At 38.6% G+C, this 27635-nt stretch overlaps 1 protein-coding gene across 4 annotated transcripts in view; it reads right to left on the reverse strand.

Moving 5' to 3' along the window:
- LOC124056087 (MAM domain-containing glycosylphosphatidylinositol anchor protein 1) overlaps positions 1 to 27635 on the reverse strand; it is a 157513-nt gene that overhangs the window by 27787 nt on the left and 102091 nt on the right. For all 4 annotated transcript variants that reach the window (XM_046383198.1, XM_046383189.1, XM_046383207.1 and 1 more), the window contains exons 7-13: positions 17353 to 17622; positions 15014 to 15343; positions 13651 to 13950; positions 8550 to 8816; positions 8234 to 8382; positions 997 to 1177; positions 838 to 861 (exon numbers count right to left, since the gene is read on the reverse strand). In XM_046383198.1, coding sequence (XP_046239154.1) covers positions 838 to 861; positions 997 to 1177; positions 8234 to 8382; positions 8550 to 8816; positions 13651 to 13950; positions 15014 to 15343; positions 17353 to 17622 — 1521 coding nt within the window. The remainder of the gene's footprint in view (positions 1 to 837; positions 862 to 996; positions 1178 to 8233; positions 8383 to 8549; positions 8817 to 13650; positions 13951 to 15013; positions 15344 to 17352; positions 17623 to 27635) is intronic.

Consider the following 27635-nt stretch of genomic DNA (forward strand, 5'->3'; position numbering starts at 1 on the left):
AATGAAAACTGAAGCAAGCAAACACAACAACTAGAAGTATCAAAAAGCATCCAAGCTGACGAATTCAGTGAAGGCTTCCTGGACACTCACACAGCCCGATGCAGATGCATATGGCTTGCGCTCCCCATGAGGACAGTTTGTGTGTGTGCTTCTTTGTTTCAAGAAGCTAATCTATTACTATTCACACCCTGCTCCACTACATGCGCTCCTTTCAATTTGCACTGTTGTTCTCGCAGTCTGTTCCAATCTGCTGTTGTTTTAATTGCCTCACCCTGGCGGAGCCAACTGCCACTCCTGCCAGAAAAATGCTGCGTATCTCTTAATGAAGAAAATAGACAAGATGGAATTGACTGAGAAAGAGAGAGGGCTGGAAGGAGAGCAAATGAGAGACAGGGAGAGAGAGAGAGAGAGAGAGAGAGAGAAAGAGGACTAAGAGAGATGGACACATATAAGGAGTCATGTAAATATAGTTTCATCTCCTGAGTTTCAGATATTTAGGCAATGTAACTAATTACACTGCATTAAATAGTCTCTCATGTTCGAATCATGGCCATTCTTTGAAAACAAATGTTACGGACCTCCTTCCAGCCATCAGTTGCTATCTCACATCTCACTGTTCACATCCTCCCCAGCAACAAGATTTAATAAAGGCTGAGGCTGGGTTATAGCAAACTTTGTCTTGACAAACTTGCACTGACACCGCTTGCAGCATACAAGCTAAATTAGCTTGCACCAAAATTTAGCATGCCTTCCTAACTTTGCTTACCTTGTCATCAATTATCTCACAAGTTCAACACTGAGACATTGTGAAGTTGGTACTTAAGAAGGAAGTCTCACCTGAAGGTCTTGGGTAGGTGTAGGCTGTAAGAAAATAAGATTAAATAACCTTATTACTCAGATATCCACATTCCACTTTTCTGTTTTGTGCAAAGTACATATATTGGTATGAAAGATAATAAATTCGGAAAAAGATACATAATTTTAAATCAGACTCACGTTCTGAGTACTGTATGATGCGACTGATGTAGTCCCCAGTGCTGTAGGTGGTGATGGGGGCCAGTCGGACCTCATAGGACAGAGGGATTCTCAGGTCTGAAATGGTATGGGACATCAGCACACCCTTCTCTGGCTCTTTACCCTTGAGGTCTATCTGCTTCGACAGCAGGCTCTGCTTGCTCTGAAGAAGCACAAAAAGGGAATGTTAGGATGTACACTCACAAAGTTTGCAAAAAAGATGATCACCACCAAATACGACAAGTCTGACTGAGGGACGGAGACAGTAAGAGGCACAAATGAAGGTATTAACACTGTCAGGCATACCTCCAGTCCCCTACTTCCATTATACTATCCTCACCCTCAGCTCTGCCACTTTACGTTGATATATCAAGAGAACAAAGCCTTTATGTAAAGGAAGTAAAGTATGTTGCACAGATATTTGCTTTTTGTTGTAGATGCAGCAATGATTAATCTGCACACCTTATCAATTACCAAGATCACCGTGTTATTTTTGTTTTCCATATCTGTTAATGTTTCCTAAAATCGCCAATTATCATCAGTGGAACTGGGCATACAGCCAGTCGCCATAACTTGGATTACCTTGGATTATCTTGAGCTACATAAATTTTCAAGATGAACTATAAGGATAAACAAGGTGAAGCAGCCAGTCAAAAGAATAATTTGCTACAGTCTTTTCTTGTTAAATGCTTTAGTTCCAGTACAGAAGTGGCCTTCTGCATCAAGGTCTGTTCTTGCAAACACACAAGCAATGTCAATGATGTAATTTCCAACACAGTATATTACTGCCCATTGCTGCCACAACATGGACTCAGTAAACACGGTGTAAATGTCACAGAAGGAATTTAAGATGCTTTTGTTCACTTCCGCCTTTTCAGTCACTTATGATAAAGCATTGCATAACCCAACAAAATTAAACCTCACGGCATTACATACGTTTAATTGACTGTGTATGAAAATGAAAATAAAACTGGATGTTAACCACTCCAACTGTCTCCTCATTTTTTAAAGTTAAATCAGGCGTCTTTTTTGTTAGCACCACTTTTAATACAGCTATTGATGTGTTATTCCACCCACGAAGAGAAGGATCCATTAGCTGTGTATCTGCCTCTAATCCCAGCTACTTAAAGACCTGACAGTGAGCTCAATCTAATGCATTAGGTCAGCCTCTCCACCATAACACCTTAGAACACCCACTGCATGCCATTATCAGGTAATATATGCAGCAGGAGTGTGTGTGTGTATCTGTGAGTGTGTGATTTATGTGAGCTTGAGTGTGTGTGTGTGTGTGTGGGTGTATGTGTGTGTGTGTTAGATGTCTACAGTACATAGACCTCACATAGTGAGCAATCAAAGTGTAGCAAATCTGTGCACATCAAATGCATCACAAATATAAAACAATTTATAGATTCTTAGATGGGATAAACCTTATATTAATATTTTTTGATTTATCAATTGTGTCGAATGTTTAAGATTTGGTTCCAGTGTTTTGCTCTTTTGTTAAATATTGGATAATTCCACCTCTGAGAAGTTTTTATGGAAAACTCAAATTATCTTTATGGTGGAACTGCCAACAACATGATGTCTGGAACTGTGCCCTGGGCTTCCAACGTACCTGCATAGATGAGATATGTATACCAGAAGAGAACTGTTCAGACACCAGAACCGACTACATAAACTCATACATTATTATACACTGTATAATATTTTACACATTTAGCAGTTACATAGTAAAATGCATTTTGCCCTTTTAACACCAACTTATACACACATTCATCCATATAAACATTTACACACTGCTCATACAGCATATGCAAAATTATGTGAAAATAGCAGGAAAGAAAAACTATGCTCATGTAATATGCATAGAGTGTGTGTTAGCAGGAACAGTTGAGTTAATAATGCTGGGGAAGTCTGAGTTTTTGAAGTAAGCTAAAGGTACTTTCCTCATGTGAGGACAGGGTCTACACACACACACATGTGCACATCCTTCTTTTGGTCCTTTTTACAGTCTGTGAGAGATGGGCAAAAGAAAAAATGAACACAATTTAGCATACACTAACACACATATACACACACTGCGTGGACCTGGAAACACACACTGGATCAATGAGGTGCTGAAGTGTGACTCAGAAGAATTCAGCTGCTCCCACTGCAGGTAAGAAGAAAAAACCCTCTGTCTCCCAATGTGTGCTTCTGTCTGCACGCCTCTCTAGGTCACTGGACAAAACGAATGTGTGTGTGTGTGTGTGTGTGTGTGTGTGTGTGTGTGTGCGTGTGCGTGTGTGTGTGGAGTAAGCCTAAATGACAGGGAAATGGACAGGTGGAGGACAAGGAAGATACACAGCGAGTAGAGAAAGGACCAACAGAAAGAGACAGTTAAGGTGACTGGATTGAGTGACTGACATATTGAAGCAGAGAGGTGGTTGGTTGATACAGAGGTCCATATACCTCTCTTGACGTGTAGTTGTGTGTGTTTGTTTGTTTGTGTGTCGTCTGTGGCACAGGGATTCAGGGATTTCAGCAAGTGTGTTCAGCTGTGGCTCCATCAGACTGTCAACAAAGAGACAACAAGACAAAAAATGTGTGAAAGAGGGTAAAAGCGAAGGAGCAGCCATGAGACAGAGACACAGACGCAGAGTGATGTGTGTGTGTGTGTGTGTGTGTGTTCATGAGAGAGAGAGAGAGAGAGGAAGAGAGAGAGATTTCTATTAACAGAGGTGGCCTCTTCAAACATGAAGGAATGTGAGGTTAATTTTTCTGTTATCCTCTATAACGGACTGATCTATGACTGATCCAGCAATTCACAGATATTGTGTGTGTGTGCATGTATGAAGAAGTCATCGGTTGTGCACGTGTGCACTGTCTCTGTGTATATGAGTATCTAAGCTCGAACAGGCCTATATGCTCTCTTGTTGGCCTTGTGTGTGAGTATATCTGCATATCTACATAAATTATTCATATATTTGATTTAATGTACAACTCTAATTCATCATGAATATGTTTAATTTCTCATATATATGATAATGGGGATGTGTGTTTGTGTTATGGTGTGTGACTGTGTGCAGAAAGAACTTGGGTGTAGTTATGATCTGAAGCCAGGTGAGCTGCTCGCTGCACAACTTCACTGATACACAAACTCCATCCCTACAGGCAAAACAGTGGTCGATATAGAGATGAGGTGGAAAGACTTAGAAAAGCAATAAGGAAGGTACAATAAGTTCAGTTTCTTTGGTAGGTGCAGTTTCCAAGGTTGTAATGCTGCATTAACCAAAAGTTTGTCTGGGTCCTGTGTAACTGCTAAATGTGTAAAATATTATACAGTGTATAATAATGTATGAGTTTATGTAGTCAGTTCTGGTGTCTGAACAGTTCTCTTCTGGTATACATATCTCATCTATGCAGGTACGCTGGAAGCCCAGGGCACAGTTCCAGACTTCATGTTGTTGGCAGTTCCACCATAAAGATAATTTGAGTTTTCCATAAAAACTTCTCAGAGGTGGAATTGTCCAATATTTAACAAAAGAGCAAAAAACTGGAGCCAAATCTTAAACATTCAACATAATTGATAAATCAAAAAATACTAATATGAGGTTTATCCCATCTTAGAACCTATAAATTGTTTTATATTTGTGGTGCATTTGATGTGCCCCGTGTTAGTAGAACCTCTTCCTTATTGCAAGCACACAAGGATGAAAGCTGCAACAATGTGCAGTTTAAGATCAGTGAACTAAGTTAAGAAAATTCAAACATTCACCAAGGCTATAATTTGGGGATCAATTACTCATAAAATGGTGACGTAAAACTTGTTTTTCTAACTGGTCCAATGTTTTTTGAAATTGATAATTTTCTATAGAGGACAGGTTACTTTAATTTTGAGTAAAACTTTCCATACAAATTTTTACATGACAGAACACTGACACAACACTAACGGCGGCTCTGATCACAGACAACCTGAAGTCAGTGTCTAAAATGAGCCAGGAAAGGCTTAGCAAAGCCTTTTCGCAGAAAGGTAAAATTATCACATATTAATTATCTCTGTGAATCAAAGTACTCGTTTAAAAAGCCAGAGGGGTGGAGGCTGAAGTGTAAGGAAAAGGGGGTGTGAGAATGGCTTGATGAAACAAAGAGGGCCTGTCAGCCCTGCTAATTCTTACAAAAGGAAACCCCCTGCAGAGAGGATGAAACTAAATTAAGAGGTGTAAACAACAATTTCACAGCCTGGCATTGAATCATGGAGCAAACCATGCCTGCCACGCACACACACACACACAAACATGTAGGTAAATGCAAATAAATTAGAGGGCATTCACATAGGCACAAAGACCCATAAAACAAACTCACATTGGAAACACACCCACTTATACAATGCCAAAAAAATGTAAAAGTTGCACTCTTGTGCTCAAACCTGCAGTGAAGAGCACTACTCTATATGAACTGAGCCAAGTCCTGTTTTATTCCCCTCTGTGTCTGCATGTCTCCTGTGAGAGCCCCTACATCATTTTGTATGTGTTAAAAAGATAGACTGTCAAGGCGTTAAGAGGATGAGCTGGAGAAAGTGTTGCAGAAATAGATGGGTTGTGAAATTGAGATGGTATTACATTTGAATGTTCTCTTACTCTATTTAATAGTGGAGAGGGCCAGTGAGATTTGCTGTTTTTTCTTTAATTTGCATCTTATTTCTCTCTCTCACACCCTTTCATTCATTTCCTCCCTCACTCTCACCCTCCTTTCCTTTTTTTTCCCACCCCTCATCTCTTTTTGTTGCTCTCTAATTCACACATAAAAACATGCAGGTAAAAAACCTTCAAATTAAATTAAACTCTAACAACATTTAAGAAGTCCTAAACTGTCACTTAATGTAGCTCATTATTTTAACACTGCCAGTTTAACAACTTGCAGCAACTATTTATCAGCGCTATTTCAACTGCCACGGTTCACCCAACATTAAATGCCATTAAGTCTGCACTTAGAACACACTACCACAGAGCTGGAAAAATGGAGAGGGAGACGGAGGGTGGGGGGTTACATTCGGTAGCAAGGAAGAAACGGGAAGAGGAAAAATTGAATACGTGCTATATGATGAAGATAGAGGAATGGTAGATGGAAAAAGGTAAGGAGAGTAGGTAAGTAGGAGAAACAAGGGAGAAGTAAAGCAAGAAATTTCATAGAGCTGATCATGCTATCAAATGTGTATCTCAGGAAGGCCAGTGCTCATTGTCTGTTTCCCTATGGAGTCTTACTTAATGAGGTAAGCTGCCAAGTCTTAAAGTAGGAGGGGAATTAGCTATTCATCTGCACAAAAGCAAGCTGGCAGACCCTGCTCTCACTTTGTTTCAGCATCTCTCGTTCTCTCTCTCTCTCACACACACACACAGACACACACACAAACCAACCAGCATGTTGTGTATAATTCACTATTATCCTTCCTGTCTCCTGACTCAAGGCCAGTGATCTATGAATAGATGCTTGAAACAAAACAAGAAGGTGGGCGGAGGTTGCTTTATATTGTGAATTGAGTTTCTCATATTCAGCCTAGGGGCCCACTAAGTCTTTGCAGAACCTCTTTCTCTCTCTAAGTGTGTGGATGTTTGGTTGAGTAAGAAATAAAGCCAAAGAGTTTTTGGAGGGTAAAAATCTCAAAATACAAAAATCAGTTGTGATGGTTCAGTTAGACTGATTATTACTGGTGGCATTAGCAGGTTTTTAGACAACTTATTAATTTGTAATAGAATAATTGTTGTGTACAAGTTACTTTTGACATATAAACAAGTACAAGTAACATGCTCCTGTGCACATCTAGTTAGTCTACTAGGTTTAAGAGATTATTGTAGTACATGCTCACCTAAATTCAAGTTTGAGACTGCAAGGATAATTTAACACCACTCACAGGGTTGTGAAAAGGAAGTCACATCAATCCAATCATTTGAGGACAAGATAAAACAGTACCAGTAAAAATTCCACTCTCTTTGCTGTCTCTGGATTTAAATATGGGAGATCTTGGCAGTGAAGGCATGGTCTTGTTCAGTTGTGGTTACAACATTAGGGGTAAACACACTATTGCCTGTCTGGCACTTAAAACTAAAATTTTGCTGTGACGGTAAGGTAATTGTGTGTGGAAAGTTTTGAAATGATGGCCAGGAATTGTAACCCTGGTTCTGTGAAGACAGCCAAAGCTCTCTAATGGGGCTTTTTAGGGCTGTCCTTTCATCTCAACATCTCTGGACACTGGGAAGTGGAAAATGAAGCCTGTGTTTGGTAAAGCAGCGTGATGTGAGATGAGTATCGAAGGGGATGTCACGCTATAAGTGAAATGGCTAACAAAAAGAAAGCAGATAATGTAAGAGTTGAAAGGGGGAGGATATCAAATCTGACAGTCTACTTATTTTTGATGTTGACATATTGACATTGACAGATGACACTTGGATAAAAAAACAAAACAAAAAAATCTAAGTGAAAATTATGAAAATACAAAATAAAAGAAAATGCAGGGCAACTTTGATGCATAATAAGAGTTTTGTTTGTGTATGAGTCTTTTGAGAAGTGCTTCAATACAAGAGAACCTTGTTTTCTGTGAATATCAGTGAGCGATGTCTTGGAAACAATCTTGGAAATAATAACTAAGTAACTAACTCCATGGGAATATGAAACCTGTCTAAGTATTACACTAGTTGATATGTTTCTCTTAAAAGACTTTGTTATTTTCCAGTAAAAACTGTTCAAGAAAGGAGAGCAGGCTGTGGCATTGTTGTAATTCATGGCAGGTCTCTATTGATTGACTGCACATGCCTGACACTCTCCAAGCTCATAAAGCCCCATGTTTACTTAGCATGCACACTTCACTACATACAGACTTGTGCATATGTGTGTACAAGGATAAAAGGTATCAGCCTGTTCAGTCAAGGTGATACCAAACTTGCAAACAAAAAGCAGGTGAGCAAAGTTTGTCTCAGTTTAAAGAAGACTCAAAAGTATCAGTCTTACAGGTATTTGGTAAACAAAATTAATGATTTCCTCTTTGTCATGTATCTGCCTGTTTTCCAGGTGCATATCTTTGAGCCACTACACGAAAATGTGTACACATATACTGTTGTGCGCTATAGAGAATATGTCTGTGTGTGCATGTGTATTGGCTTTGAGCTGTGCATGAGTACCTATGCTTTCCCAGGTTTGTGTATGTGAATATGCGGAGTGTATGTTTTCTGTAGGAGGGCTTTACCTTTCGGACATTAAGCCAGTAACCTATGATACGGTCTGTGGCCTCTGGATCCTTTTGTGTCCACTGCAGGTTGTAGGAGTAGTTGTTTCCTTTTAGGATTCGGACTGGATTGGGTGTGTCAAAGTAGAATTCGGCATTGTAGGGTTGTGCTGTGGGATTGGGGGGAGGGGGGATAAAAAACACGTCACTGATAAATGACAATGAAGTACTGCCCCTTGTTGAATATGAATATAAGATGGATGAAAGCAGCATAGATAGATATAGATTATTTTTCACAAATGGCTGACAAAGCATCGTCTCATGTCTGCTCACTCACCAGAGACATTAAATGTGCATGCTGATGTTCCTGCACTATTGCTGACTCGGCACTCGTAAGTGCCATTGTTGGTGGGTTCCAGCTTGAACTTCAGCTCTGGCGTCTCCTTCAGGTCTGGCATGGGCATACGGATGAAATCGCCATTGCGAAACCAGCGAATGTCTGTTAGGCGAGGAGGGTTGGACCGCAGAACTGTACACCTCAGGGTCACCATCTGATAGTTCCTAGAACGTACATCCTGGAAGACTGGGTCCAGTATGGGAGGATCTATGGAGACAAAACAGGGATGAGTTCTCGTCCATTTAAAACATTTGTAATATAGGTTTTCAGATACTGTTAAACCTCCTGAGCTATAAGCATGTGTTTAAAAAATGTCCACAAACTAATGATTTAACTCTTTATGTTTTTCTTCTGCATCCTTTTTTTTTGTCTCTCTGAAATTATCCAATGTCAACTGAAAAAAGGCAATTTAATAAATCTTTTCATCAGTCATTAATAAGTAGCATTCACTATTACAGATTATAGACCGTGTCAGAAAAACTTTAATTATAAAATGTTAATAATTAGTTGTGATTCTTAGGCCGTAACTTTTACAGAGTTATATTCATCCGTCTTTTGGAGGTAGCAGTCAGGGGGAAAGTTACATCTATCTATCTATCTATCTATCTACAGTATGTAAATGTAGTCATTACATATGTAGAATATATATGTCATGCTTTTCAAGATATTTATTTTAATGTAAATGGAATTATTTTATTAATAATTATTTTTATAATATTATGTTATAATTATTATGTTTCATACTTTAGAATTACTATACCTTTTCTCATAAGCTTACATACACGGACTGAACAACATATTAAAACTCATTATGCCTAATCATGATATTGTTTAACTATCCTAACCAGCTGTAATCAACCTGTCAACAGTAATGTGTGTCTCTGTGGTTAATGACTGACTAGCTGCTGTTGCCCTGGGGTCAGTCAAGACACAACAATGCCACAAATCACCAGGCAGCTAGTTCACCCCTGGCTAATCATGTAGATAATAGACAAAATGCTAATGGTGGTATTGTTGTACTAACAGTGATGAGATCCAGTGTTAAGGCCCCCAGAGGTGAGGCAGCATGACTAGAGTCCCTCATGAATCAAATTCATCAGACACAGATGTGTAATTATATCTAATCTATGTTACACTTGTAATTTAGACCGATAGGAACACACGAGTGATAGTAATGGGGAGAGATGGAAATGACAGATAACACAAGAAACCGGAACTGAAACTGAGAGATGCTTGATACAATGTGGAAATCACCGAGCAGAATTGTACATCTCAGGAGTAATGAAAATAATAAGAGAAAGATATTCAACAAGGAACTGACACACACACATTATTTTGATGTTTATGAACACAGACTACCCAGTGCTGATGTCTTGAAACAAACTTGAAACCCTCTTTAATTTGTTCTTTTTTGTATAAAAATGTTTCCTGAGTATCACTTAATTTTTGCTAATCATTTATTTTACTGTATTCTTCTAACATTTTATTACATTTTTTCTATTATATTTTGCATTGTCCCTTTTGTATTTTATTGGCTTCACTGTGTCTTCTGTGTATGCTTTATTTCACATTAAGTTGCTTTACTCTTTACGTTGCTTTCATCTTACTGTCTCACTCTCATTTTCATTTTTAGGAGACATTTTCATATAGTCAATCCAAACCCAACAACTGAAACCTGTACCATACCACAGTACTTGGTTAACACTTACATCTTCTTTTGAAACCTGAAGCTGTTAATAAAATACAGTATAGCTTTTGCTCCTTATTTTTTACTATATACACAAGTATACACAGCCAAACCAGATTCACAGTTTACCATTCTGTGCTTGCACACCAGTCAGAGGAACATGAGTAAGCACTTGCATGCTAAAAAGTCTGGAAACCACCACAAAATTTAACTTCTCAGCTATGTGTTGCCTGTTTGTTTTTAGTCTGTTCTCCCACCATGCGGAGGCAACACACAACTTCTCACTTTCTTACTTAGAGAATGCAAATTGTCATTTACAGCTGGGTGTCTTTTAACCTATTGAAATGTGATACCAAGAGTTCCTGCAGCCACAGCAGCACCAAGAGGTCAGAGGTTATATATATAATCCTGTGGACTGATTAGTGTATGGTCACATACCCTGTTCCTGCTTATAGACACACATACGCATACTGATGGATACCTGACTTTGGAAACAGGTGACAAGGGCAAAGGAAAAGGCAAAGCAAACTGTGGTGGTGGCGTAAAGGTTGGGAGGAGGAAGGGAAAGAGGATGTGTGTTGTGAGCTGGTTTGTGAGCAGTTTATAAATCATTCCATCCCCAGTAGAATTTGGTAAGTTATTGCAACCCTTACTTAGCCTTAAGTATTCATTTCAAGTTTCTTACTCGTAGGTTTCAAGTCTTTGGGGTTACTTCAATTTCTAGCTCAACTTTCCATATTCCCTGGAGCTTTGTTTTTAGAGTTCTTCACTAGTCATTCAGAACTCACAATGCGATGTTTCATAGTCAAAAGACCATAATCCATGTAAACACACCATTGCTATCTGTCTTACTGAATGCAAAATGGATTCCATCCAGAAATGCAATACTGACCAAGCCAAACATTTGCATTACACAAAGAGAAAATCAATTTACATGAGACAGAGAGGAGAGAGGTGAGTGGTGACGAGGGGAGAAAGGTGGGATGAAGGGAGAGAGAAACAGCTTTTGAAGAAGAAGACAATGAAGAAGACAAATGACAGGGAAAGTGTGGTGTGAAAGTGAGAGAAGTCGATGATTGAGTACGGGAGGTGTGGAGAGAATGAGAGAATGCAGAATGCAGAAAGAGAATGACAAGACAGAGAGAGGTCTCCTCTCATGGCCAGCAGTTAGCTGATTGATGATGATGAGAATGGCAATGAGGAAGAACAGGCACCTCTCTTGAAGGGAAAGTAGGCAGGTAAAGAAGGGATACAAGGCGAGTAAAGGAAGTGGGAGAGGGAAGAGTGGCAAGAATCCACGTATCCTCTTAATTATATCTGGCATTAAAAATGATGGCATCCTTCCCTCACATCAATCAATGGTGCTAAATGAAAGAAGCAAAACAAAATAAACAAAAGAAGTAAAATGAAAGCGAGAAAGAAAAAAGATCTGATTTTCTACACTTTTGTTGGCTGTAGCTAAGCATTAGTATCTCATCTTTTATGGTATTTCCCTGTCTGCCAGCCTGTTTTTCTCCTTTCAATCTTTTTACTTCCAAACCATTCAAATCTTATTCTCAGTACCTTACCATGCCCTCATGTCTTTCCCCACCATCCCTAACCCTGCTTTTCTCTCTCTCTCTCTCTCTCTCTTAAATCTGTTTCTCTCTCTTTCAGTCCTGCTCATGTATCTGTGTCATCTCGCTTTTTCTTTCTCTGACCAGAGTGGGGTGGCCACCTGGTCCATTAATCAGACTTGGCCAGTGAGGACAGCAGAGCTCACAGAATGTTGCCCTTCCGCCTTGCCTGCATTAGCAAACCCTGTAAATCCTTCTTGGACAGGAGAGGAGAGGAGAGGAGTGATTTTGATGTGTTTTTATCAAGTGGGAAATCCATCCTATAGTGGACACATTACTTTCAGACAAACACATAGTTGGTTCTGCCCTTTAGTATACATTTTTTCTTCTTAAAATTCAATAAAAGCTTATATTAGCTGATTTTGTTAAGGATGTACTTTAAATTCTATCCACAGTAATAAAGAGAGTAACACAGTGAATAGCATAACGTGGGAAGAAATAAAAGATCCTCCAGATTATCCAGTTAGACTGACTTTCCTTAAGAAGACTGATAAAGTGTATCCAAAAGTAGGACCAAAATATTAGCTGATTGATTAATAAATACAAATGCCTTTTCTGTATGTAGAGACAACAGAAGATCTCAATTTTGCAACTCTACAATGTCCACCTTCAGTACTTGCGGAGATTCTGTGACAAAACTGGACCAAAAATGGTGCCAATACCCTAACTCAGCCATCCCAAGTGTCTTATATTATATATTTTATATTATTATCTTGATACTAAATCCCATTACATATCATACAATGCAGTTTTCCATAATTTGTCCATAAATGTTTATTTGGGTATTATATTTGGTGATACTTTGCATTTGTTAGTCCTTTTCCTGAAGCTTAATTTTTGTTAGTACTCATCATGGTTGAAGTGAGCTACAACACACTGCCCCCATTCATTCAGCAGATTCAGGTCAGCGGTTTTAATGTTATGGCTGATCAGTGTATGTAGTCATAGTTCACATTATACTCCCTCCACCTGCTCAATTTCGGCAGTATGCAGGCAGAAGTGCCTTTGCTTGGTACAGTACCAGTACAACTCAGGCATTGCTGAAGTAAAAGGAGGTAACCTCATGGGAGTGGAGTAGGTATTGAAATTATGTGTTACTTTGGTAAAGACAGTTCCAATTTCTTCCTCAAAGCCCCTCCTCAGGGACGTTTATAATGACAGACCCCACTGTAGTGCTCACAAAGGGGAAAGAGGTAGATTTAGAAAAAACAGCCTTTAAGACAAAGAGGCGTGTCCTCAGTTCCTTTTACTCTCCTTTTTTTACACTGTCACATTACCACACATTTGCTTATCAGTCTTTAGGGATAACAGTTTAGAGCAAAATGTGAAGATTATTCCATTGTTGACAGTGTGGGTAAAGAAAAGCGCAGCATTTTTCTGTATTTCTGATATTGCTATATAGCAGCAAAGAGAAAGGATTTATGGCCTATGGACACTTACCTTTTATACTTCCGTTGAAAATTATGCCTACTCAACACTTTCACAACATAGTACCATTGTTACTATTCATATCCTCTAAATGCCATAATCTAGTTATTAATGCTTCATATCATTCTTTCTGATTAGTAGATGCTGCAGTCACAGCAGTCAAAACAAATCTAGATCTACTTACATTCAACTGCACTGAAAGAAATATCACAAGTACTCTTAAAAAGTCTCTGCTCCTTGATCTAAAGGATAGTGTTGTATGTTATTGTCAGATGAGTTCTGGGATGAATATAGTCTAATAGACACTTACACTGCACATTCAGTTGGACCTGTGCCTCCCTGCGTTTGATGTTAAGACCGTTGTATGGAGCAGTCTGGCACCGGTATAGCCCCATCATGTCCCGGCTGACGTTCTTTAGCCTCAAGCGTCCATCAGTTGTCTCCACTGTGGTCTTTCCTGCTGGCATTAGCAGGTCCTTTTCTGCTCGTGACCACAGTATAGGTGGACGTGGTTTGCCATCGACCACCAAGCACACCAGCTCAGCATTGCCTCCCTCTCGAACACTGACCACCTGACCTCCGGGAGGAACTGACAGCACTGGAGGAGAAACTGGAGGGAAAGAAAGGGCAGAGAGTCAGGCAAAGGTTTTAGTTTTAGTCACTTAGGTCTATATAAACTGAAACAATGTATCCGAAAACTGACTTTTCTTACAATGATACAAGCTGTTGCCATAAAGTACAATTTTTTTACAATTTTCCTAACAACAGTACCATAGACCCAAAAAAAATGTGATATATTGTAACTTGTAAATATCTAATGAAAAGACAGCTAGATATTTAATCAAATAGATTCATGAACACAATTTCAGAATACAAAAAAGAAATTCCCCTCGGGGATAAATAAAGGAATTCTGATTCTGATTCTGATTCTGATTCTATATATAATATATACATAAATTTGTACGAAAGCTTAAGTAAAAACTTTGACGATGGAAAGTAAGTCTTTTGTTACAAAAGTGGACATGACATAAAAACAGAGAAACGGAATAAAAAGGTATGGAAAAAAGTGGCCTTTACAGCTAAGCTACTGTTGCTTTCTTTGCCAACACATAATGGGAAATGGGAAATCTAGCAAGTCATGTGTCACCCCTGTACTGTATATTATATATAATATGCATATACTGCATATACATACAGTGTAATCCCATGACAGGGAGAAGAGAGGCAAAGATATAGAATGAAGGGGAAATTATGTGAAAGATACAGCCAAAATGAAAGACAGAGCATTTAATCAATAAAGGATGAAATTGTCTTAACAAGATTTTCCTCAAACAACTTGGCACTGACTGTGTGTGCGGGATATAGTAAGCTTGAATAATAAATTATTTCTGAAATGAAAAAGCATCAGGTTGACCTCCTGATCAATACAATACAATACATCAAATACATTGATGATTATCAGTGGTTGCATACATGCATATATTTGCAGCATTGCCGCCTTTAGATTTGTTATTGCCTGTCTTTGAATACAGAAAAATGTCCTGCACATTAGAGGATTTTTTTCTCTTTTGACAGTGTGAGTTGGCTATTTCTCTAAAACTGACAGACACTTAGAAAGACATAGAAATTCATCTCAGTCTGTCAGAGATGTCAAATAAAAAGTGAAACCTCACCACTGTTTTGAGAAATGTTGACATCCACACGGAGTTCGGGCACCCTGCTCCCGGGGAAGTTCGCCACACAGCTGTAGGTAGCCAAATCTCTGAACTTCATGTCCACAATCTCCAAGCTGCTGGTGCCAGGGGCCATGTCTGGGTCACTTCGTAGCAGAATCAGGCTATCGGAGTTGAAGACAGGTGCACCGTTCTTGTACCAGGTGTAGTTGACCTTGTCCTGGGGGGTGGCATCAACGTGGCAGGACAGTTTGAGGTCCCGACCCATTTGGATGGTTTCGCTGTCCTTGTTGGAGTCCGGTGTAATCTGGAAGGTCAGGTTGGTCATTGCTGTGTGTGGCGGTAGCAGGGCGAGGAGAGAAAAAAGGGTTAATGGAATTAAAGCTTCTAATTTACTGACTCATTCACTGGCTGACTCCCTCGCAAATTCACATTTAGCACATTTAGGTTCTACAAGGAGAAGCTGGTGGCTGTTGAGTAGCCATTATTTGTGTATTGAGAACATTACTATTAACAAATATCAGAAATACCTTTATTTGCAAATTGTATGAACAAGTAAGCAAAAAAGGTAATCTCCTGTCTGTTTTGCTGCTGAAATAACTCTCTTCTTTAAGATATTAAAGCGTCTTGTCACCTTTTCAGTGCAGAAATGAACTGCTAACTCTTCTATCAGTGAGATTTAAGTATGGGTGGCATGTAGTTCTTCTGCTGTATGATGACTTATGTTTAATCTCTTACCTGTTACTTTTTATTTCTGTTTTATTTTGAAATTCTACCATGGAAGCACATATTTATGTAGGTTACGTCAAGCCAAAAAAGTTTGTTAAAATTTACTCAATATAAAGAAAATTTTAATTTTCCAATGACTTTTAGGAATGACATCAAAAACAGGGCACTGATATAATAGTGTGAGTGAGAGCAAAGGAGTAAAAGTAAAACAAGCAATTAAACTAAAGAAAATGGATGGAGTAGAGAGAAGATAGTGTGTGAGGAATAAAGAGGGAGCAGAATGACAAAAAAAACTACAGGAAAAAGGAAATTGAAGAAGAAAGAGAGAGAAAGAGAGAGAGACGAAGAAGCAAATTGTGAAGGAGGGAGAGACAAAAGGAGCAAGATAGAGAATAAAATAACAGGGGCATAAAGAGGAGGGGGAACAAAATCAAGGACAAAGACTAACTCTCACATTGTCACATTTAATTTTTAGTTTCAAAGGCTGTGTTTCCCCAACAGATTTCCATGTTGAATACAAAACAGCTCTCTGTTTCCCTATTAAGTAGAGAGACAGGCGGCAAAGAGGAGAAGGGAGCTTGATTCAAACTCCTTTCGAGCTTGTTAACAAGATGCTTGGTTGAGAGGCAGTGACCATATGGTTAACGTGATCTTCCTGCTTTATTTGGTTCGTGTGGAGACGATGTTGTGTGTGCAGGTGATGTGGGAGCCCGCGGCTGCATGTGCATCCATGTGCCTGTGCAACTGTGTCACCTACCTGCAGACTTCTATCTCTTTGCACTCACTAAACATGTGTGTGTGTGTGTGCGTGTGTGTGTGTCTCATTCAGTGTCTTGCCACCTGTGCTGGGGTGATGGGGACGGGGATGCGTTCAGGCCCATTAAGCTAACAGGAGAAACCCATCCAGCATACGTTCTCTCCTGTGTTAACTAACAGAAGAGACTGTCACTAATTGCTTCCACTCCTGTCTCACTAATTGGAGTGAATAAAGATGATTAAAGGAGCTAAAAATAGCCAGAGGGGAGGGAGAATGGAAGGCTTCTGCATTAACAGCAGGGGAATTAGAAAAAGAGGGATACTTAACCCGCCTATTCTGATAAGAGTCACATCAGCTCTCTGTAATGATGGATCAACCGCTCACGTGTTGCACAGCACACAGACGCATACAGTACATGCATATATTAGATATATAATATTTGCACAATAAAGTCTGCAAGGACTGGACGGGTGTCAAATGATAAATACCACATGTTTACTCAAATATTTTCAAAAGTACTCAGTTGCTGTATATGTACTGGCTTTGTCAAGATTAAAAAGATTTTTAAATTTTTTTTATATGTTTACTGGCAGCTGTCCAAAAGAAAAAAAAACATAAACAATGATTACAAAAATTAAATGAATCAAAAGTTGCAAACATTATTTCCAGTTTCAAAGCTGGTGCATTACTAATGTGCAGCATAAATTATGTCAAGCTTGGACCAAACATTTTGCACCCAGACCAGCAGGTGAGCAAAATACACCCACATAGATAACATCAAAACACCACTGTTCACCAAGAAAGCTCCCACCTTCTGTCCCTCTGTCATGTGGGAACAAACACACACACTTACTCCTGACAATGAGATTGACGTTCTTGCGAGCCGGGTTGCCCACATTGTTGACGGCTGTGCAGTTGTAGAAGCCTGCATCAGCTGGTGTGACAGCCCGCAAAATCAGTGTTGGTCCTCTAACTTGGGCGCTGAGGGGAAGGGGGCCAGGGTAACGTGACCACGTCACTGTGGGAAGGGGGAAACCTGCCATGACCTCACAGGTTAAGAGCACATCCTGTCCAGGATCCACCACCACTGAGTCATTCACTGACAGTCGGATCATTGGGGGAGCTGGGGGGAGACACAAGGGAGGGAGAGAGAAGAAATGGTTTACACGTGCAAATAAGTTTCTCTGTAGCAACATTGAAAAGAACCAAGCTGTTCTGCTGTTGACACCGGCGGATGTTGTAGGTGATGTTAACTGTCTCAAATGCAGATTTTCCAGTGGGAAGCGAGGAGAGAAAATACAAACTCCCCCAGAAAGATCCTCCCCTAACCTGCAATCAGATCATCTTACTGTGAAGCAACAGTGCTAAGCACCATGCAGCTACATCCAAATCAATCCTTGTGTTATAGGGCAAAAGTGAAAAATCAGGAAATGATGGTAATCCAGGAATCCAGTCATACGTTGGTATAGATATAAGAAGCAATGAACTTCCAAATTCTAAGAACCACTTGGGGATATTTTAGAGATTGACCTCTACAACATAGGCACACAGCAGCCATTTATACATTTCCTCTGTAATTATGATGTAGTGTGTGGATAAGTGTAAATATGTCTCTGAGTTATTTGTTTCCTGCAGTGTGTGCGTGTGTCTGTGTCTGTGTGTGCATTCACATCTATCAGCAACTGTGCATATGTGAGGCCGTTGACTTTCCAGACTTTTCTCAGTACACACTCGTCAGTAAACCAAAGGTAATTATCTTAATGTTTCCACCATGTTAGCTCTCATATCACCTGTATGTTCCCAAAGTCACTGCATCATTTTCCTATGAGAGACCTAACAGGTAAAATATTCAAAATGCAACTGAAGATGAGGAAAAAGAACTACCAGACAGAGATGTATTGGCAGTTTTAAAATATGAAAGAATGGCAGAGCACACACACACACACACACACACACAGTACTACAACAAAGAACAATTGACCAGGAAGGAGAGAATAAAGTAAAGGACTGTAGGGGCAGAGGAAAAAGAGTTAAAAGAACAAAAGCTGTTAGTCATCTAAAAGGGAGTTTGAAGAGCTGGAGTAACTATATATGTACATGTGCCTTGATAACTACATTGATTTATATGTGAACTGTAATGCAGAGATTATTTTAATACTTGGATAATCAAGAATTTTTTTCACAGTCTCTGTAAACCATGAAATCTGCAGATATACACTGCATATTTAAGAGCAGGGTTACTCCAAAAAAGATAAATACTTTGAAACCATCTCCAGGAGCAGATAGAGCCCTCAGGTAATAAATACCAGGTGTGCCAGCTGATGGCTCAGTTATATCACTTAGGCTGATGATGGTACAGGTCTTTCCAGTTGGTGCAAGTGTTTTTTCAATGTGTTAATGAAAGTGCACTGATTCTGTGTGGAGGCTTTTTATGTGTCCAGAGAAAAAGAGTGTGTAGAGTTTAATTCTACTTGCCATAAATCCAGTACTGTAGGGTTAATGACTCACAGGCTCCCACTCTCTGTGGGTAAATGTCTCTGTGGGCTGTGTGTAACTTTGCCAGCGGAGAGTGAGGTTCTCCAGCTTAGCATTCAGTGAATTATTGAATAATAAGTGTAATGAGTGAATATAAGGTATTCTACAGTGCTAAATTAGTCATAAAATGTGAAAATGTGCACTCAGCAAACAAGCTGGCAAGTTGTTGTGTAGAAATTGCCCATCATTTCTCCACACAAAATATCACAGATTCAATGGAAGTTACAGTGGTGTCTGACATGATATGCTAATGAAAGCATAATTACAAATATTATACTTAATCCTACACACTGGACCTTCAAGATATCTCAGTGACAGTGGTGTGACATTTGTATTGAAAATTTCATTCTTTATGGTGTAAATCAATGGTTTTATAGTTGTACATACAAATTAAATGAATTTGTATCATGGGAAAAGGGTTAAATTTGGACTTAGGTGCATCCGTCAGGCAGCCAGACCCACGAATCCTGGAGTGATAGAGTTGCTTTTCTGGATATGTGATGTCTGAATGTTTTGCTAACATTGTGACAGCTGAGAATTCTGCTTTATGTGAAACAACTAAATGGTTGCTAGTTGCATACATTGGCCATATTTCCAGTAAATAGTACTGCTAAAAATCTCTTTCTAAAACAATGCTCTCTATGTTCAATATGGAGCACGGAATAAGGTTTTGCAACTGCCTATGGTGATTTTGTGTTAGTGATTCATACTATCTGTGAATCAGGGTTCAGTGTCAAATTGAGCACTTTTTAAAGCTTTCGTAATGCTCCACATCACGTAGGTGGCAATCCTGTCTGTAACATCTTGTAATAGGATTTTACATATCTTGCCACAGGGTATAGGTAAATGGGGTGACAGGAGGGTAACGTTAAGAGAAATGAGCTTGTGACCAAAATGTCACCTGTTAAAATCCCTCGAGTGGCTAAATTTTTTTTTTTTTTTTTTGGTGGAGTAATATAGAAAGGTTTCCCCCTCTCTCATCAAATACAGTAAAAACACCCTGGGGCAAAACAGTCAAGCCCAGGTTTCAACCAGAGCTGCTTCACTAGTGATGAGTTACTAATCTGTGGTTGTACTAATGAGCTGTCTGGTGACTTCACCTCTCTATGAAAGTTTTTGGACAAATTATAGTGGCAAAAACAAGAAGAAAAACAAGGCCATTGTATTCTGCTCGGTCAACTTGCAACTTTGAATTATGTATATATTCACAATTAGGCTGTCATGTCGCATGGGATGATAACACTTGTTTTTCTGTATCAATGTGTAGGACCTGATACAGGAGGTGATTCATGTACGCTCCTTGTTTGGATCTGGCACAAAAACTAAATAAGACCCTAACCACACACACACACATACACACACAAACACAATATGTATATTTATATAAAGAGCTGGAGCTACAGTGGTAAACACCTACTTTATTTGCCAATTTGAATTCATTCCATTTCAGTGGATGAAGAAAGATGAAAGAGGCTTACATTCTCTAATATGTTTAGATGCTTGTAGAAAATTAAAAACAAATCCATCCTCAGAGTCAGAACCTGGTGAGCCTACAACAACCATTATTTGCAGCACTATGTGTCATCTGGGCCAATCAGTCTACAATAAGCAGATATGGTGGCTGGGAAAATAAAAGGTCCTTGACAATGTACATTCCCATGCCTTCCCTTAGAGTATTATTACTATTAATACAAAAAATAGTCAAAACTTAATTGTTCAGTTGTGCAACTCTATTTTCTATTTCACTATCAGTCATGAATTGTCTCACTGTGGGTCCTGACAGATTTTGAGTTATGTTTGATTACCTCTGCAATTTGCAAATAGGGAAGCAGTTAAGAGGTCATTTGCGAGTCCTTCACAAAAACACAGGTGTGATTGTCCAGAAATCATTATTCATTGACATGAAATCCAATCATTTTTTTTTTTTTTGGAAAATTCATTTCTGACTTCAAGTATTAGATTAACATGTATTCAGATTAGCTGCAAGACAGTGACTATTGACCTAATGAGAAGTGAAGAATGTTAAATATAATTTCAAATAATGATAATCCAATGAGAGTCAATCATATGAACGTATATTTACAATGTCATTATCAATATTGAGCCACTAATTTGATGATTAGGAATTAAGACATTGTTTACCTTTGAGGCTCCCTTCAGCAAGGCATTTAAACCAACCTTAGATTTTCAAAAGATTGAAAAATCTTGTTATGCCACCAATTAGTTATGCATTACATGAGCATGGATGCATGAACTCCATTAGAAAGTGTTACCACTTTATATTTATTTCTCAAACTAGACATTTGTTTACCATGAAACATTGAGTTCTTGAGTCTCCTGAGAAAGTTTTAAATATTAACATTTCAGCATTTCTCCAGATGGGCTATTTTAAACGGGCTCTAGAGGACAAGAGGGAGAATCCAGGCTTTCATCGACCTGAGAGAGTTAATCCTCAGCGAGAGACCGACCCCTCAGAGTACAGGAAGCAATTCATTCCTCTAATAGACTTTATGCAGTACATCCTCTCATCCAATCTCTTTTTTAACAGACTGCAATTGCTGTAATGAAAGAGGTGCATGCAGGCTCAACAAACTAGTTTACATATGCATGTTTCTACTAACACATGAACACGAGCAGCACTGCGCTCACACACGGACAAGACTTTCTCATATGGGTGTAAAAAATGTGCACGCAAAAACACACACTAATGGGATATCCCTGGTGATGGCTCTTAAGCTGACAAGAAATTTCACTGGTGTAACAACTACAATGAGCACATAAATAGCACTGTCCACTTCTATTGTATCAAATCAAAACACTGGGAAAGTACACCACAGTAGACCTGAAGCGCTTAAACATTAAACAAATCTCCATAGAAATTATTTTGCTTTGTCTGTTTCTTAAATACAGTAACAGCAAAGTATCAGGTCATTTCAGGATATATTCTAGCAAATCCCTGTATGATATCATAATTGTTTATATTGGCATTTTAAAGTAATAGTCAAAGAGCAAATAGGTACTTCTCTTGTGGTTTTCTTTGAGTGCACTTGTGTGCTACATGAATTTAAGAAAATTGCAAGAAAATTGCAATTGCAAGTTAAATGAAGACCCTGTATCTGATTGTCGGTTTAAACAAGTGTAACAAACAAATTAAAAACTAAAGAAGTTAAACATGTAACTCTAAAGAACAGAAAAGGCCAAAAGCAAAGAGGAAGGAAATAAAGAGACAACACTATAAGTGAAACAAGTTGGGGAGGGGGACTGAGGATTTGAGAATTATAGCTTCAATTTCCTGGGGATGCGTGGGTGACGGTAACGGTGGGATCAGTCAGAGCTCTTCCCAAAGTAATGGGATTTATGTGCAGCACAGTGGTTTACAACCAGGTAACAAATGCTTCTCTCTTCCACGCTCATGCTTTCCTCACTCCCTCTCCTCCTGCTCTCTCAGTCAGTTTGTCATCTCTGTATCTTCAAAATCTGTCTCTTCACCTTCTCCTGTCTCTGCTGTTATGCCTGATTCTCATTCTTTCTGCATTTTTTCCCCACTGCATTCACTTTCTCTCTCACTTCCGTCCTGGGTTACCTGTTTTAGATGCACAGGAATTCACATTACATAAATACAGATTTATGGATTATTAGAGGAAAATCTGGTGGGAATAAAAGGTTAAAGATTTAGAAGTGTATGCTGACCGCTGATTGTGTTTTGCAACCTGGAAGAGTGGTTACATCATTAAGATAGTGAGGTGGCAGGTTGGCCTGATTCCAACTAGACAACACAAAGCTGCTGTTGATTCTTGGTGCCATCATTAGGAAATATTGCAGGTGTGATTTGGAAAATGGAGGTCTTGTGGTTATTACCTCTATACTCACAGACATACACCCTGATGCAAGGTGAGGAGATATTTTATATTTATTTACATCCTTTGCACACTGAAATGGAAAATTAACAGTTTCTAAATTTCAGTCACACCATGAAAAAAAACCCAAATAACAGTAACAACTAGCAGAAATAGTAACAGAGTTTTGAAATGTTTTGACACGCCACAGTAGAAGGACACGTTATTAATCATTACTAAGCTTTTCAGTAACCCCTGTGATTTTACAACTATGACAAATTAAACTATTGTAAAAAGAAAGAAGAAGTCCTATAAACAAATGTAATGAAAAGAATTACGTATTTGTGAGAAATCCAGGAAAAGTGCTTGATTTTGAATGAAGAAAGTGTGCCATTGTGGACGTGTGTGTGTGTGTGTGTGTGTATTATTTGATCTTTCCATGTGTAAATACTGAGCCATCAGTATGAGTGTATCTTTATGTTCATCCATAATGAATGTGTACCTGCATGCATACGCATTTTTGCTTGTTTATCTGGATGCCCATGTGTATATCATCTATCCATAAAGCACTTGTCAGCAATTACTGTAGTATGAAATGTACCACAGCGGTATGAAAGCAGCTGTACACCTGCTTGATTATGCATTTCAGTTACATAAATGCAAGCCTTGATTAGTACATAAAATATAATATGTCTTCACAATCAATTCAAAGACATACTGTAGAAACTCAGACCTATGATGTCAGAAGCCGGGACTTTAAATGCATTAAGAGTTTAAAAATGCAAAATGTGACCAAGAGGTCCCCAACTTAAATCCAAAAACACAATCGACTTTTTTCATTTGTACAGTGTAGTTCATAGGTGTAAATGTGTGTAGTTCTGTGAGTGTAAGGCAGAACACTGCTGTAAAAGGTTTGCATGCTCTTTTGTAAAGTTAATGCTTTTAAACCTAGAAATGTCAAATCCAGAAGGCACTGAACTAACGTTGTGAGATTCTTAAAGCTCCTTCCAGAGACTTCACAAAAAAATCATCAAAGCAGCCTCACAATCAATTTGATTTTTGTGAGTGGTGTGGCTGTATATACTGTACATCCCCATTCTGATCCACAAACTGGACTGGATCTGACACTGGGAGAGAAATATCAGAGGAATTTGGGAACTTTGCAGTGTAATAATTCCTGTGGGAAGCTTTTAACCTACATCTGTAAAGCCCAAGCACACATAATTTGTTGCCTAAATATTGAGACTTATACATTTGTACGGAAATACACAAACACATATAGACATTAGATATAGATATTGTAACAGACGAATACAGAATATCTCTAAATAAATGAAAGACTTAGATTATGTTAAATGTGTTTTCTTCTTGTCTTTTTATAATATATATATTTTTTCTGATTCTCTCCCACATCATCACTCTCAGACACAGATTATAGCATTACATAAAGCTGACTGCACAAATGCTGAGGTTTTACAGTGCTAAGGGTTATTGCAGATTGCCCATTGATCCTCAACTTTTCAAGAGGGAATTCATACACAACAGGCTTAGCTACCTATTGATCCCATCACATATATTACACACTTGTACTTGTACTTTCACTTGGACTGTCATATTATTGTGAAGGTATATTGTAGTAAGAGATACAGTAATCAATAAACGACTAAATCAACTCTTCTTTCGTTCAGATTTGCTGGCTGACTCAAAGGTTGTAAACTGCTTTAAATCAAGGTGTGTGTGTGTGTGTGTGTTTCTTTCTACATCATTCAAGAATGTAAACTTCTTTTTCATTGTTTACTTTTTCCTGAGTCAGCGTTTTGTCCCATTCATCTAAACAAGAGAAATCCCAAATGATTACGTATTTTGACACACTGAGCTGCATAATTAAGAGTTTTAATCAAAGGTACAAGATCCCCAATGTATAGTCACTGTAAATTATTAACTAAAGCTGACTGTTACAATGTGACAGTTAAAAATCCAATTTAACATTTCTCCTTTTCTCCCTTTTATGTGGAGCAGCCCCTTTTCACTGCACTATTTCACTACAGTGATTATACACCCTGTACCCATTTATTGTCCAGACATCTGGAAGTTTTATGATTTTAATACTATATAGACCTCTGCAGGAGCGCAACAGAAAAAACATTTTGGGCCGTACTGATAATTTACTTTATTATACAAGTTTTTAGCATCACATGAAATTGATCAAATAAATGGTGGCATTGTCTTCTTTCTGTGTGTTCTGTAGTAAAGCTGTATTAGAAAAATAGCAGACCACTACATGTGGTGATTATGGTGGACAGTGGCATTCAGTCACGGTGAATGTCTACCTAATGCATGTTCAGGCCTTGTTCCAATCCTCCCACTCCTCTATTTTAAATAACATGAAAAGCTCTGGAGCATATCAACCCCCCCCCCCCCCCCCACACACACACACACACACCCCACACACACTTCAATCCCAGGTTGGGATTATGATATGAAAATCAATCAATCCCCTTGTCCCAGCACGATGCATCAGCGGCGATGGCATGACCTAGTTGAATGAATCTAATCTAAGCAGTGACTGACGCCACAAGGACAAAAGGGAGCTCAGTGGGGAATAACAAAATACCCTCATTACATAAATATTATAAAGGATTAAAAAAATAACAAAGGGGCGACTCTCTGTTTGTTTTTCCCTCTCCATGTCCATCTGGCTATTTCTTTCCCTTTTGTTATTACATTTTCTCTGTTCTCTATCTCTTTCTTTTCTGTGTTTCTCTGTTTCTCACTTTTTTATTTTGGGGAAGTCTAGACATGATCTTCTGTGATAACACGATAACGTAGTTTACAGTGATCAGAAAAAACTACTACCACTAACCACTAGCTAACTTTTAATATGTCTTTGTTAACAGGTTTCTCAACAGTAATTTGACACAGATACCTGGACCGTAGATACACTCTCACAACAGCTGAAAATACAGAAGTTGGAGATGAAGAAATCTAGAAATAGGTGTATAGCTTAAAGAAACATGTCAATGGAGTTGGTAACTTGGGAGTACATGTAGTTAATGAGAGAGAGAGAGAGCGAGAGAAAGACACTAAGCAGAATGTTTTCTGTCATTCTGTGAGTCTGTGAGGTCCAAACAGATTGGCTGTTCTGGCAAATGTCTGAGCATGTATGCCAACACCAGGCAGATTCTTATTGTTATGGCTGTGTTGTCTGTGTGTGTGTGTGGATGTATATTCTTGTAGTTGTGGGGACAAAAATCTTTTTTGCTTTTCTTTTTCGCTAATGCATATATTTGAGGGGTGGTGAGTCAAAAATGAGCTCAAGTACACAAGAGATAGTCAGCTTTGCACTGATGTTTTAGCCTATTCTCTTCCATTTTGGCCGTTCTCTCCGTTAACAGCATGTCTCTTTTATCATAATCCATCATTTATTTTCTTTGGTCCTATGTGGTGTCTGCTCTAATTAATAGCATGTCTGTAAGCTACAGAACAATCTCCTGAAGCTGATTCATCAGTGTCACTGTCAGAGCATTTCAGCAAACTGTGTCCATCTCTGATTTTCTATCTGCTTCACTCTCAGTCTATCATTTCCTCTTCTTTCTATATCTGTCTGCAACCATCTCTTTCTCATGCTCAGTCTTTCACAGAGATACCAAACTGTTTCCTCTCCTCTTAACTTTATCACAGTTTGTTCTTTGAGGTTTTTTTTTTATTTTTATCTTCCCCACCTTCAGCTTGCTTTAGAAGACTCCTGGAGAACTTTATATCTTATCTGAAAGAGGCCTTATTGCTCAATTGATAACCTTTCGTTCAGTTCAAAGTCTGTAAATAAAAAGTAAATGTAAAAAGTAAAAAGCCGTGGACATGGCCATCATAACAAAAACATATAGAAAAAAAATAAATAAAAGGAAAGGGAATAAAAACAATCTCTTTATTCCTCTTCCGTGTGTGATGGTGATGCCATGCAGAGAAAACATAGATGCAGTTCAAAAGGTAAAAAAAAATAAATAAATAAAGTTTTTATTTTGTTTTGCTAGAACTATTTTTGCTAATGTACACATAATTTAAAGTAACATTTATATATGGCCTATTTGAAACATATGAGAGCTTTAGAAATTAACTATTTTGCAGCTCTTACTATAGAACACCATGATGATACAATAGTACAGACCAACATCTTGATTACATAAGCTACATAACTTAAGTTACATGAGTGTCGTGATGAACTTACGTGAGTAATATTTTAACCCCAAGTACAATCATTTCCTAAACCTAACCATACCTAACCTAACCTCACAAACCTAATATTTCACAACATTAACAACAGTCGGAAACTCAGAAACTCAGACTGGACGTTTCATATTTACTGCTTCTAACTGTACCGCAGAGCCCTAAACTGAAGCTGTCTTATGTGATGAGTTGGGGGTGAGAACATGTTGGCTTCAGAGATGCTAGTAGCTGGACTTTTTATCAGAGCCAAGCTATGTGTTCCCACCTTTGTGGACTATGTGCTAAACTGACAAGCTGCAGGCTTACAGAAGTTTCATATTTAACTGAGAGATATGAGAGTATCAATCCTCTCATCTCACTCTAGGCAAGAAAGTGTAGTTCCCAAAATGTCGAACAATTGCTTTAAGGGAACATTAATCTTTCATTTTCACAACCAGTGTGGAGATTAAAGAAGCTATGATTTGGCCAAAAGGCTACTTTCCTAACCTGAAGCCTCCTTTCAGTGAAAGCAATCATTACAACTTTACTGTATCCACATTTT

Source organism: Scatophagus argus, chromosome 1, assembly GCF_020382885.2.
Source record: "Scatophagus argus isolate fScaArg1 chromosome 1, fScaArg1.pri, whole genome shotgun sequence".
Classification (NCBI taxonomy): Eukaryota; Metazoa; Chordata; class Actinopteri; family Scatophagidae; genus Scatophagus; species Scatophagus argus.